General features: G+C 39.1%; 1 protein-coding gene across 2 annotated transcripts in view; it reads right to left on the reverse strand.

Moving 5' to 3' along the window:
* Akap13 (A-kinase anchoring protein 13) overlaps positions 1-15046 on the reverse strand; it is a 219744-nt gene that overhangs the window by 57598 nt on the left and 147100 nt on the right. For both annotated transcript variants that reach the window (XM_059272911.1, XM_059272917.1), the window contains 4 exons: positions 14442-14637; positions 12296-12404; positions 2599-2641; positions 916-1048 (listed from right to left, as the gene is read on the reverse strand). In XM_059272911.1, coding sequence (XP_059128894.1) covers positions 916-1048; positions 2599-2641; positions 12296-12404; positions 14442-14637 — 481 coding nt within the window. The remainder of the gene's footprint in view (positions 1-915; positions 1049-2598; positions 2642-12295; positions 12405-14441; positions 14638-15046) is intronic.

Genomic DNA, 15046 nt, shown 5'->3' on the forward strand with positions numbered 1-15046 from the left:
TATATGTGGGGTTATTATAGATTTCTTTTTTTTTTTTTTTTGGTTTTTCGAGACAGGGTTTCTCTGTGTAGCTTTGCGCCTTTCCTGGGACTCACTTGGTAGTCCAGGCTGGCCTCGAACTCACAGAGATCCGCCTGGCTCTGCCTCCCGAGTGCTGGGATTAAAGGCGTGCGCCACCACCGCCCGACTTAGATTTATTTCTTAATTTTTATATTTTGTAGAATCCTGTAATGAACAAACTACTACAACCGGACTTTTGAAACTGAGTTTAACCATGACTGTGAGCCATCATCATGTAGGTGTTGGGAACTGACTGAGTCCTGGTCCTCTGGAAGAGCTGTCAGTGCTCTTAACCACTGAGCCATCTCTCCAGCCCACGCTTAAGTGTCTTAATTTAACTTCTTAAGCATTAAAGAGTGATATAGCACAAGTCTTCCTAGTAGAAATAGATCCAAGTAAGTCTTAAAAGTTCTTATAATTTTCTGAAGTATAATTTTCTTCCCTCTATATCTATTATATACATTTCGACCCTTTAGTCTTAGCATAAAGTCCTTTGGATTTAATTAACCCTGATTCAATCATTTCTGCATTGAGGCTCAGTGTATGGGATGAGAGGTTAGAGAGACGGGTTGAACCTCTTCTCCACATTAGACAGGCACCCCTCAAAGAAGCGGGGTAATAAGAACTACACCAGCAGGGCTTGTGGAAGCGTTCAGTAAGCTGATGCATGGGCGGCTTTTGGCATGTAGTAAGGCAGTGGCAGCATTTCTAGCTGCTGCTTGCATTACCGTTATTTTTCTTCAGACGTGAGACTGCTGCAAAGCACCACTGAAATTACTCCCGTTTACACCTGGTGTTTATATGCAGTGCTGACTGGCTGAGGTGCTTACACACAGAACGCCCAGAGATACTCACTTTGCTCTTCTTGCTGCTGGACATTTTATTCTTGATGTAGCTGAAGGTGCGACTAACTTTCGTCCCACTCTTGCCTTCAAAATCCTTTTTTGAGGGGCTCGGAGGCAGGAAATTATAGTTTTCTTCTGTTATACTGAATGAAAACAAAAAGATGTTTTTTTTTGTTTGTTTTGTTTTTGTTTTTTTGTACTAGAAAAGTTAAATAATGGGCTGAGTAAGAAGCAGGCAGAGGCTACTGCATGGTCTCATATACTATAAGAACAGATCTGGAACTGAATATAAAGCAGCATTGGGTGTATCGACTTTGCGTGAAGAAACATCCATGTACAGTGGAAGGGCAGGATGCATGCTGAGAGAGCTGGCAACACAGAGTCTTAGGACAAGGCTGAGCCCAGCAACAGCACAGGACACACAATTCTTCAAGCCTCTAGGCCTATTAATAATCTGGGTCCTGGTCCAGGAAGCTATGCACAACTCTGGGGTGAAGAATAAGCATATCTCAGGCAGAATGCAGACAGATTCATTCCAGAGGTTCCTAGAGATCCAAATTTACTGATTTACTTGTTCAAGAAGTCTGTATAAAATTTAAGTCCATCGAATCTGGACATGTTCTGACTGTCAGCCTCTGAGAGGGCATTTATGAGTAGAATCATAAAAGGACCCTCTTTAGCAGCCATATTTATATATGTGATGGTTATAAAACAAAGGAGTTCATTTAATTTTAAGAGAAAACAGAAATGGCATAAAAACCACTGCTTAGGGAAAGAAAGGCAATGACATGAAAGTAGCATAAAGAAAAACAACCATTGGAAGGCCCTAGATCACAATTATAACTAGAGTCTCTGTGAAAAGGAGGGCAACTTAAAATAATCAGGAATCCAATGACACTACATCACAATGTTTAATTTCATAAACACACAACAGGGAAATATAAACGACAAATTAACAGGGATTTTGTGCATGTTGTCCGGTCAAGAATCAATTCAAGTTGGAATGAAGCTCGATGATAAGGAACACTTACCTAGCATGCACAATCCCCGGGTGTTCCCCAGTATTAGGAAGGAAAGAGATGGGGAGGGGAGAGAAAAAAAACCTCAATTCTACATGGTCAGAGGTGTATATTCTACACACAGCTTTTCTTTTTTGGAATGGAATAGAAACCAGAGCTTCATATATGCTAAGCATGACCACTGAACTACATCACCAACCCTTAGCTTTAAAGGTTAAAATGGCTGAGAAGATAACAGAACTGCATAATTCACATATAAAGCACAGACACACACACACACACACACACACACATACACACACACACACGTATGCATACATGTGCATACATTATGACAATGAAATATTAAATTTATTAAAAAATTAAAAATCTCCATAAGCCAAGTATAATGTCAAATAAGTATATTTTATGTGATGAAAGCAAATAATCATCTTTACCATATACCAAGACAATATGAAGAATAAGAATATAAAGTGATTGACTGTATTTTGAAAGATAAAACCTTCATCATGAAATACTTTTTAATTATTTCAAACTTGCCATTCAAGGAAGTCACAGCCTGGGTGAGCTCAAAGAACTTAGGATATTTAATTAAATGTGGTAAGACAGCTTGTATGTACTGTCTTCATTTCAGTTTGGGGAAAGGAGTGAAAAAAAAAATAAATGCATCATACCTCTCGGTCAGGTTAGCACTGGTACTGTGGAAAGGCCGTGCATCTAGAGAATAAGAACAGAAGAGGTAAAGTTAGCACACAAAAATCCTGTCCTGATGACAGACAAATTACCTAAAAGGTCACAGATAAAGAGTACAAAGTCTTTGAAAGTGAGGGCATGGTGCCTCTTCCTTAAAAAGTTTAGGAGGAAGCCGGGTGGGAGGCAGAGGCAGGTGGATCTCTGTGAGTTCGAGGCCAGCCTGGTCTACAAAGCGAATTCCAGGAAAGGCGCTAAGCTACACAGAGAAACCCTGTCTCGAAAAACCATAAAAAAAGAAAAAAAAAAGTTGAGGAGGAGGAGGAGGAGGAGGAGGAGGAGGAGGAGGAGGAGGAGGAGGAGGAGGAATTAGACTGGAAACCTTCAAATTAGAATGGAAATAGGAGGTAAGGGAATGAATTTCTCATGAAGAAAGCAAATTTAATCCAGGATCTGAGTAACTGATGATACTAGTTTTTATGCTTAAATACAGGTGAAGCACATTTAATTTGTTTTTAATGAATGCTCAGTTCCCACAGGACATCTTTCTGAGATGTTATCAAAGAATACAAAAGAAGAAACTAAATGTTATAGCTTTTACTCCTGATCCTATTTGTACATATTTCCATCTGAATAATCTAATATTGTCTAATACTCTCTTGAGAATTCCTAGAAATGGATTAGTGAACAAGAGGAGCAAAGTGCTGGCTCAGAAAGCCCCAGCACCATCTCTGGTGTGGGAAGACCTCTCCAGATCAGTTCCTCAACTATTTCTCCAGCACCATGTCTGCCTACACACTGCCATGTCCTGCCATGACAACAATGAACTAAACCTCTGAACTGTAAGCCACCCAATTAAATATTTTCCTTTATAAGAGTTGCTGTGGTCATGGTGTCTCTTCACAGCAATAGAAACCTAAGACAGAAGTTGGCATCAGGCAATGGGGCATTACTGTGATAGGCCTGACTGTTGTATTTTAAAAACAACAGGAAGGAGTCACATCATACAACAGAGCCCACGTGGGAGGTTTATTGAGGGGAGGAGAGAGAAGGGACAGAGAAGGGGGCAAAGACTGGTCCCTGGGGATGAGAGCAAAGGAAGAAGAAGAGAAAGAGATGGGAAATATATATAAGGAAAAGTAGTGAATGCATACAGGGGGTGATCTTAGTGGCTGCAGCTGAGGATATATCCAGTCAGGAACCTAAGGGCAGGCCAGTACAGATGCCGAAATGCTAACACTGACCATGTTTTTGTTTGAAGGAATATGGACCTTAGGACTGTAGATTAGAAAAGCAGTTCACTTTAAGTGCTGCTTAATGGGCCATCCTAGGAGAGGCATGGAAGACGTGGTGTGAGTGTGATTTGTTGAACTATGGGTGCCTAGATCAAGAGGTTTCAGGGAAGATTATTAATATGTGGCCTAGAGATTGTTCTTGTGATATTTTGGGAAAGAATGTGGCTGATTTTGACCTTGTCTGAAGAGTCTGCCTGAGGCTAAAGTGAAGAGATTTGGATTAATTCCACTGGCAGAGGAAATTCAAAACAGCCTAGTATAGACTCTGTTGTGTGGTTATTAGTGTTCATGCTTAAAAAAATTTATAATGAAAAGTAGCAAGCTGAGAAAGGAAAAATACAAAATGTACAATTTGAGGAGAAAAAGAGCACCAGGAAGGGAATGGAACTAAGTTCTGTGTTCAAGGAGATAAAAAGATTAAGAAATGGAACAAAGGGAGTGGTGACCTCAGGGCAAGATCCCACCCAGCTAAGTTTCCAACTTGTGAAAAAGAATTAAAGAAAATCTTAGAGCTGGATGTAATGGTGCACACCTTTAATCCCAACATTGGGAAGTCAGAGACTGGTGGATCTCTGAGTTTGAGGCCAGCCTGGACTACTGAGCAAGTTCCAGAACAGCTAAGCGTAGGCAGTGAAGGAAACCATCAAAAACAGAAAGCTGGAGAAGATGTAATTGAAAGATCTCTGAGTTCAAGGCCAGCCTTGTCTACAGATCTAGTTTCAGGACAGTCAGGTTTAAGATAGTGAAGGAAACCATAGAAAACAGATAGCTGGTGAAGATGTAATTGAACGAAGGGGGCATGTCCCAGCCCCAGCAAGCAGTAGAACTTGGCAGCTTTGGCCAAGTGGTTCTGGCTTTAGTGTTTTAGACAAAGGAAAGGGGTTATGGAATATTCCTCCATGACTAAGGAAAGCCACTGAAGCCAGGCATGTGTCATGGGTGTCCCTGAATGTAGTCCCAGAGAGGCCACTGTGTGAAGCTGTGGAGGAGCAGCTTGGATTGCCTTGGAGACTCCAAGATGTTAGAGATGCCAGTTGTGGGATATCTGCGGAGGAAAGCTCCTAGCATGGAGCAGAACCAGCTCAAGAAAAATAAGTATGTTGTAGTCAATGAAGTTGAAAGGAGTTGGAGATCTGCAGAAGAACATTTTGACATCAGACATGGAGATGCAGAGTTTGGAGTTTGCCCAGCTGGCTTTTGGTCTTGCTTTGGTCCAGCATTTCCTCACTATGCCCACTTCCTTATATTTTGGAATGGTAATGTATATCCTGTGCCATTATATGTTGGAAGTATGTGATCTGTTTTTTGATTTTACAGAGGATTACAATTAAAAGATTGCCATGCATCTCAGAAGAGACTTTGAACTTTGGACTTTAAAACATTGTTGAGACTGTGACAGACTATGTGGACTTCTGAAGTTGGACTAAATGAATTTTGCATTATGATATGTTTACTAGCTTATGGGGGCCAGGGAATGGACTGTGGTAGTTTGAATGTAATTGGCCCTCATAAGCTTATAGGGAGTGGCATTATTAGGAGGTGTGGTCCTGCTGAAGTAGATCTGGCCTTGCTGGAGGAAGTAAGTCATTGTGCAGGCAGGCTTTGGGGGTCTCCTATGCTCAAGCTAGGCCTAGTTCAGTTCACTTCCTGTTGCCTGTGGATCAAATGTAGAACTCTCAGTTCTTTTCCCAGCACTATGTCTACCTGCACACAGCCATGTCCCACCATGATGAAAATGAACTGAATTGCTGAAACTGTAAGCCACCCAATTAAATATTTTCCTTTATAAGAGTTGCCATGGTAACAGTGTCTCTTTACAGCAATAGAAACCCTAACTAAGACAGGTTTCTTCTATTACATTTACCATGTTTGGTAAGAATAGCTTGGAAAGAAGGATCTGGCTCCTAATTCTGCAGAATCTAGTTTTAAACTATAAGCATTTTAACCAATGATACCTTAGTTAGCTTTAAAACAAGAGACTGGATTAAAACAAACTTTTTCCCACCCCAGGAGTCTTCAATGGTATAAGTATTCGATTCTCCTAGATTGCCAAGACTTCACTGTACATTTAAGCAACTTACTAAATTACCACTCTAGTATACTATACAATGTAAAAGTCAAGTTCATATTGCAGAAAAATACCCAACAAAAAACTTGGCCAAGAAAAAAAAAACCCAAAACAACTCTGGGTTGATTTCTGTGGAATAGTTGAAAACTAAATACGCATGTGATTAGGTAGCAAGAGAATCCATGGGAGCACCTCTAAGAGTTCCCAATGGTTTTACTACTGAAAAAGAATTTATTTCAGTTACTGTGATTTCTTACATGTGGTTCTGAAAGAAAAAAAAAAGATTAATTTACCACTGCCACCAAAATTAGTGCTTCTGAAATTCTTGGAGTGTAGAGACTTTAAAAGTATGCAATAACTTGGGCCATTTCCATGACAAAATTATAAACAGAAGAAAATGAACCTATCATTAACCCATTACATATTATTGCAGATAAATAACATTTCAACCATATTTTTACTTTAAGACACAAAATAACATGCAGACCTGCAATATACCCATGGATTTGGGGTTGCAATCATTGAACAGACAAACAACAAAATGTGTTCTATAGAACAAGAGTCATGGAGCATAGATGGTCTTATACAGTATTTTGGTTTCCTAATTAATAAATCTGGGAAGTACAGCATATCAAGTACTGCTTTGGGAGGTCACAATATGTTAATTAGCATTTTAAAGCTGCTTATCTGAGCTTCTCCATGTGTCAGACTACTCTCTCCCCATTAATCTCACTGGTATTTTTGGACTGAATGAACTAAGGTTTAAGAAATGCTAGACACTGGACTCAAAACACTCCTCTGCTTCTATAGTTTTACTATTCCAGTGAGACCAGTACAGTTTGTTCCTAGTGATAATGAAGTTCTACTGAGGTTTTGATTTGTTACCATAACCTGGCCATTTGCTATAGTACTTGACCAGAGAAATTTGAGAACTTCTGAACACTCAAAGTTGAGGTGGATTTTCACAACTTTCTGCCTACTACAGGGGATAAGATGTAAATAACTCATTGTTTCTTTGTCAAGTATCTTTTAATAGTGAAAAATACACTGAATACTAATGAGGCTACCATTTAAAACTCAACTGTATCTCTATACTAAAGACACTTTCCTTTAAAAGACAATGCAAAGTGGCGTGACAATAGTTTTTTTTTTGATTGTTTGTTTTGTTTTGTTTTTTGAGACATGATTTCTCTGTGTAGTTTTGGTGCCTGTCCTGGATCTCACTCCTTAGAGAAGACTGGCCTGGAACTCACAGAGATGCACCTGGCTCTGCCTCCTGAGTGGTGGGATTAAAGGCATGAGCCACCACCGCCGGGATCACAATAATTTTTGTTTTTTTGTTTTTTTTTTTTTTTTTTGTTTTTTCGAGACAGGGTTTCTCTGTGTAGCTTTGCGCCTTTCCTGGAACTCACTTTGGAGACCAGGCTGGCCTCGAACTCACAGAGATCCGCCTGGCTCTGCCTCCCGAGTGCTGGGATTAAAGGCGTGCGCCACCACCGCCCGGCCACAATAATTTTTATACATCACTGCTACTTCAGATCAGCAAGTGGAAGGACAATTATGGACATAAATGTTAGGAACTCATAATATTAATTCTAACACAACAATTCATTACTTTATGATAGAAATAGTTTGCCCATAAAAAAATGTAAGTCCCAGAATATCCTAGAAGCCCTCCAAAATTAAAGCCAAGGTCTTCTAATAAAAGAAGACTCAGTTGCATTTCAAGTTTACTAAAAACTGATTTTTCAAAGTATTTTCATACCAGGTGTTACTAAGAACTTATTAATTCGAAATCTGTAACTCACTGAGGAGTGTGGCATAAGACAGAATTTTAGAAGAACAAAAATAGAGAAAAAAGATTTAACTTCTATTTCCTAAACTATGAGATTTAATCTCAGAGTTTTGTTTTTCAATTATATGAAAAGATTGGAAGAGAAACTTCTAGGTATCATTAACAGACAGTCTAGCTATCTGTCCCAGGAGACAGAGAAAAATGGATAATTGGAATTAAAACTGAAGTGGTCAAGCTCAAAGTTTTGTAAAACTAGCACTCAGTATTACAAAGGGCAGAAGTGGGGTGAGAACACACACCTCACGCCTGAGGGTGTGTTCTGGAAAGATACTGGAACCAGGAGGTCACTGAAACAATCAGTGTTAGTAGTCACAGATAAGACAACAGAAAACTGGTTTCATCAAAATCGATTTGCAAAGGCATGCAAGTCAAGTGACTTAAAGAAGATAGCATACCAGGAGATAAAAGCCCTCAAAAGATTTCATTCTTTTAGTAGCAGGCCTATATAGCATTTAAAAGCTAGCCAGACTCTGGAGAACAGCCACTAAACACCAAATGAGCTTACTTACTATGCAACTCCTCCTCCTCATCACTGGAATAAGAAGAGCCAAAAGAAAAGAGAGTTTTAGATTTAAGGAGGAGTGGAGAAACGCTGACGGAAAAGGAGATCCACCTTGTTGGCTTCATCTGCTGTTGAGCTGAGAAGTAGGTTAACAGAAAGACATTAGAGCACGCAAAAGTTATGCCAAGACAAAGAAAGAGGTACCTCCAACCTATGTGGAAACAAGATAATGTCGATGGCCTTAAGGATCCCAGGAAAGGCTATCAAAATTAACAATGTCTGTCTGTCTGCCTGTCTATCTGTCTATCTGGTTTTTGAGACAGGGTTTCTCTGTGTAGCCCTGGCTGTCTTGGAACTCGCTCTGTAGACCAAGGTGGCCTCGAACTCAGATCTACCTGCCTCTGCCTCCCAAGTGCTGGGATTAAAGTTATATGCCACCACTGCCTGGCTAACGGTATATTTTATTTATATATTCATTTATGAACCCAAAAAATTGTAACGCAGTTTAATAAATCATCTAAATATGTATGCTTCTTATATTTGAAAACAAGGAGCAAATTATTTTTAATGGTCATAATTCATAGCTTGAGTTTTCCTTCTTCATGGTGTATAGACAACATCCAACAGTGATATTGCTCAGGGTTCAGTATTACTGCTCTTCTCACGCATTCCCAAATTTCCTACTTCACTCCCACCTCTTCATAGTGTATGCACATAATATACTAGGGTCTCCTTTCCCTCTAACCTTCAAGGTAGAGCTCTCCTTTCAGGATCAGACTCATTCATCTCTTTGGTCACCCATGTGTGGGTGGACACTCCACAGGCAGCTAAAACCCAACAAACACAAAAGGGAATCCGTCTTTTCCTGCTGCCTTGCTCCCCCTCTAGTCCTTCACCAGTCAACTGGTATCTAACATCTACTTAAAGACTCAGGGTACCAACTGGGCACCATCCTTGGATCCTTACAGCATACCTCATTTGGGCTTCTTCAACTTCTCTCCTGAGGTCACTATTCTGAAATAGCTGCACTGTGAACCATGCAGAAGCTTTCTATTGACCTGTAAGATTCTTCTTCCCAACCTTATTTCCTTTGTGGTTGGGCTGAAGCGCTCTAATTAACATGATTCTACTGCCTTCGAGAAGAAACCCTAATAATCAGTTTAGATTTCCATATACCAATTTCTAGTTTCTTTTGGTCTAAACTTTCTCCAGTTCTTAAGGTTTGAGAGTGTTGATTTTGGTTGCTTCATTTACTATTTCCTACTAGCTTCAACTTGTTCTCTTATCTATAAATAATAAATATAAGCCAAGAAAGAAGCCATCAGTAAGTTCATCCTTCTTCCACCACTGACTAGTATAGTACACAGCGAAGAGTTGGCATTCAAATATGGACTGAATAAATAGATACATGAATTTTCCTTTTATCACGCTTTTGGGAATCTTAAGGCCCCAAATCAAATCAGAGAAAATGCCCTGTACCTATATGAAAGCTACACCAACCACAGCAGATTGCGAGGTTGAGCTCCCACCAATGAGGTAAAATGAACTTTTTGCCTCCGTGTGCTTGCTTGCCCAGGCAAGGTCACTGTTCTCTTTTGTAAAAGTAAACTGCCTTGCTGAGTTACATTTGCTCTGTTTGCCTGTGTGGCCTCAGGAATATTATTTCCAATAATTTGGGGTTCTTTTTCAACACAATGGACAATGTTCTTGTTTCTAAAACTGCTTACATTACAGTCAGAGAGAAAGAGACCTTGGCACTATTTTGGGTCCTTGTGAACTACACAACTCCATGCTCATTACACAACAGGAAGTACACTAACAGACTTTAATTCACATTAAACCACAGCACATTATCCCTCCTTAACAGCTGAAGTTGAACTGAGGTTAAAGGGCTTCTGTAACAAGAAGTCATTTAGCCATTGTATGTGCTTACATAAAACAGAAGTTAAACTATCTTAAGAAATTTTTTCTGTAAACTGAGTATGATGATGTGTCCTGCAATCCCAGAACTTGGGAGGTGAAGAGCCTCATGCATGCTCAACGAGACCTGAACCCTACTGCTGAACAGCAGGCCCAACTGCCCTTAAAATAAAAATGCATGTGTGTGTGTATTTTTGTTCAGGTGTGTGCACACAGGAAACCAGAAGAGAGTGTCGAGGTCTCCTTGAACCCTCACTTCATGTTTCTTAGCTAGGTTGGAAGACAGCAAGCTCCAGTACTCTTTGCTTTCTATAGCATGCTAGGGTCACAGAAAAGCATGCCTAGCTTGTTATGTTGGCACAAGGATCCAAATACAGGTGTTCATGATTACAGAGCAAAAGAATCATCCTTTATGCCATCACTCTACTGTGAAAATTTCTAAGACTAAACCTCCAGTTAGCCAAGATATAAGACAGAATCTTTCATTAATGAGGGACAGCTACGTTTGTCTCCAGTTCTTTTGTTTAAATTGTAAGAGGACACTGAAAAAATACCATAGACATCAGAAGCTTGTGTTTAGACTCCATAATAGCTGGCCTTGTAGTGAAGAACAGGTATATTACTCTCTTTTAGATTTAATTTTTGCAACATGATCTCACACTGTAATTACTCTTTGAAAACAGATTTTAAAACAGGTTCCTTGAGCTAGACAGGCAGGTCAGTGGTTAAGAGCAATGGCTACTCTTCCAGAGGACCTGGGTTTAAATCCCAGCATTCACATGATAACTCACAACTATCTGTAACTTCTGTTCCAGAGGAGTCAATGACTTCTTCTGGACTCTGTGGGTATGGCACACATGTGATGCACAGACATAGATACAAGCAAAACACCTACACACATAAAATAAAATAAACAAATCTTAATAATAATAAAAAAGGAGGTTTCTTAAGAAACAAGTTGTGACAAACATTTGTACAATTAAAATATGTTTGTAAGCACTTTTATTCACAAATGCCTTGTGTTTATAGATTCCAGCTGCCAATATACCCCTGACAGCCAACTGACCTGCATCTGTACACAGTTTTATAGTTACTTTCAGACTTAATCCTCTTGTATTTGCTTAAGTAAAAATGTCCTTCAGTTTTGTATCCTGAGTTTGACATTTCTGAGTGCTCAGACTGTATTGTCTTCTGTTAAGTTTAGGAGAGACAAAATCACTTGAGAAATATTTCCAGATTTAAGGAGCCTACTGTGATATAAACACTCATTTCAATATCTGTTCTTGGATAGGATCCTGGACCCAGGAAAAGGTAAGAAAAATGGAACTGTGTCTATATTAGGTCAATTTGACTAGGTTTAACCTCCTGATTCAGATAATTATGTTAATATAAGAAAGAGTATCTGCTTTTAAAAAACATTAAATTAGTTAGAGGTAAAAAAAACCCTACTCTTTGAAGGGGAGTGATAAAGAAGGAGTATTCTGGAAAAATAGGAATTATAGTAACATCTGGGGATAGGAGGGAAGAATACACAAATTCTTTACACTAATTTTTTGTTTGTTTTGGTTTTGTTTTTTGGGACAGGATTTCTCTATGTAGCCCTGGTTGTCCTGGAACTGATTTTGTAGACTAGGCTGGCCTCACAAGAGATCTGCCTGCCTCTGCCTCCCAAGGTACTGGGCCACCACTGACCAGCTTCTTTACATTATTTTTGCCATGGATTTTTCTTGCCATGGATTTTTTCCAGTGAGAGTCATTTGTATCCATTTTCCAAGTATGAAATTATTTCAAAGCCCTTTTAAAAAATGGTATTATATTTATACCCCATAATATAATGAATGCAATGTGTGTATCAAAGAGATTTTTTCTTAGCAAGAGGAAGAGCTGAAAGCTGATCTCTACATTAGCATTTCTGTTGAGTATGAAGTCAGTTAGTCAAAAGAAGCAGATAAATTTGAAAGTTAATAAGATCCCAAAGTAAGAAAAATGATAGAAAAAGTGGTTAAGATATATTTATTTTTAAAAAAAGTAGTATACTCACTGTCCAATCCAGGATGACTAATTGTCATTAATGAGATGGATTTTGTCAATGGAGAAGAAATGGCTGATGTACAGTAATTAAATCCCTGTTGTTTAGACCTGTGAGATGTCTACGAAATAAAAAAATAAAAAAATGAAGAATGGGTTCTAAGTACATGTTCATCTATTTAGACATGTGTAGAATTCGCACTGACCCAACCTGGTGAGGGGAGACTTGGAATCCAGTCTGCTTCTTCCGCTTAACAGTTAGTTACTCAGCTTTTCTAGGCCTGCCTTTTTTCACCCGAAACTGATAAGTATTCATCACTCACAGTGGTTTTCCATCCCTCAGAGCATCTAACAATGTTTCAAATTGAGTAAGTGAGCAGTAGGTATCTGCTGGGCACACAATCCGGTAACTTTACCGGAAGTAATAGACTATACAGAGTACTGCTCCTTTGAAAAAAATCAAGACATCTTCACAGACATACAGTAGGATATGTTGTTACTCTGATTATCAGGAGTTGGAAACTGGGATGTGAGTAGAAAGCAGTTCAAGAGCATTAGCAAAGCAGCAATGCATTTGGGAAGGAACTAAATCTCTTTCACTTCTTCTTTGATTCCACACGAACACAGGGTGACTGCAATTTAGTACGCAACTTCCTCGGCAGCAGCGTTACTGGCAATTTAAAGTCACAGAGTTTTAAGAGCTGTGGAGACCAAGCAGAAGCAGAGGTTCCTTTAACACCCCTGAAGGAATCATTACTTCTGGTGATAAGGGACTCACGCCTCTTTTTCTAATCCTCTTACAAGATGAAATCTGCCTCTTCCTGACTGAATGCCTGGAAAGAGAGACACTGAACATCTATTCCTAGCATGCACTCACTCAGTCGGGCCAAAGACTTCTGATTATTTAGAGCTTGTTCTATGTGTAACCATGGAAGCTGAGGCAAACAGTTGCTATGTTTCAAATACAACTGTGAGGCCTGAAAAATGACCTCAGCGAACAGCAGAGAATTTCAAGAGGAAGTTGGCTGCAGGCAACTTGTCTAGATCAGAGAGATACATGCAGCACAACACCCACACTGAGGTTGTGCACAAGAGGAACTAAAGGTAAGATGAGAGTTCTAGGAAGACTGCATAGAACAGTACAACACAGCACAGCACAGCACAGCACAAAAATGCTGATGTTTATCTAGAAAGATTCAATCAGAAAGATAGCAGTGGTAATAAGTATCATTTACTAAAAGAGAGGGTAATCTGTCAAATTTCTGGAAATAATTTGTCTCAGAAGAGGTCACACAAACCGTTTTAAAAAAATTAAAATATTCTCATTAAAATCTGTCTACTTCTAAGTCATAGAAAGAAGTAATAAGACCAACAGTCAACAAGTCTGAGTTTGTACTGTTCAGCTAATGTTATGTGGCATCAGACAACTCACTTATAGGGGCTTGAGGCTCTCACAGTTAAGGAAGGGGATCAACAGGCATTTCCTGAACAGTACAGTTGAGACAAAGAACATGTTTTCTCTAGGAAATAAACTTAGGGCATGCATGCACTTTCAAATTGGTAAATGTAATAATGATATACAATACACTTTAAAACTCAATTTATAATAGCTGGTAAGAGAACAATATAGACAGATAAAGGAAGCTGCATGTCCTGAATACTTTCCCAGTCCTAAAGCATTTGTTGTGATAGAATATTTAAATCTGTGTATATTAATGTATTCTTTCTTGAAGATATTTTTTATATATATATATATTTTTTGTATAGAGTGTTTTTTTTCTGAATATATGTTTGTACATCATACTCATGTCTGGTACCTCTGGAGGTTAGAAGGCACTAGACCCTTGGAAATGAAGTTACGGATGGTTGTAAGCCACTATATGCGAGAGCCAGGAACCAAATGTCAGTCCCCTATAAGAGCAGTAAGTGTTCTTAACCACTGAACCAGCTCTCCAGCCTGATTAATGTATTCTTAAATATTCAGGTTTAGTGATAAAAAGCCATGTTATTGCTAGACTTGAAGATATCATTTAATAGGTAAGTAATCACAGCTCTAGCTTTATACTAATACTAATAAAAAGCATAAACAATGAGATCCTATTTGGAGGTAATGTTCCACTATCACCCCCATTAGCAATATATACCTATTTTAGCCTTACCTGCTGATCAAACATCCTATGATGATGTCTCTGGTCCGGCTCCAGATGTTCTTCTGAAAGTGACATCAGAGAATCCCTCTGTTCCTCACCACTGAAAGGGTTTCTGAGCTGGCTGGAGTTTGCAGAGCTCATTTCTAGAGACGAAGATGGCTTATTTCCACCACCAGCTTCTCCTGTCAAGCCTTCCAGACTGAAACTGAACACAAAGCACACGAGTTCATTCATTGTTTGTAGGTCTCAGAACGGGAGGAAACAAAATCCCTCTAATCCTATTCAAAATGTCTAAAGGACACAGAGCAGATGAGCATCACTCACCTTCCCCCCCAGTGGTCTTGGATGCTGAGAAAGAACACCAGACACATTTACTTCCCTACCTCATTATTCAACTTATCTAAATGGTGAACCAGATATCATCATTTTCTCAGCTATTTTTCAACATATATATGTATATATGTATGGCCTTTTATTGATGTGATCAAATTAATCTTTCCAGACTCTAACTCATCTAATGTCAAATGTCACAAAGCACAATCATAAGGTGCTTTGAGAATGAAAAGTGAGTGACATGGCATGGACCATTATAAAGCTTTACACTCAATTATATT

The sequence above is a fragment of the Peromyscus eremicus genome, chromosome 1 (assembly GCF_949786415.1).
Source record: "Peromyscus eremicus chromosome 1, PerEre_H2_v1, whole genome shotgun sequence".
Lineage (NCBI taxonomy): Eukaryota > Metazoa > Chordata > Mammalia > Rodentia > Cricetidae > Peromyscus > Peromyscus eremicus.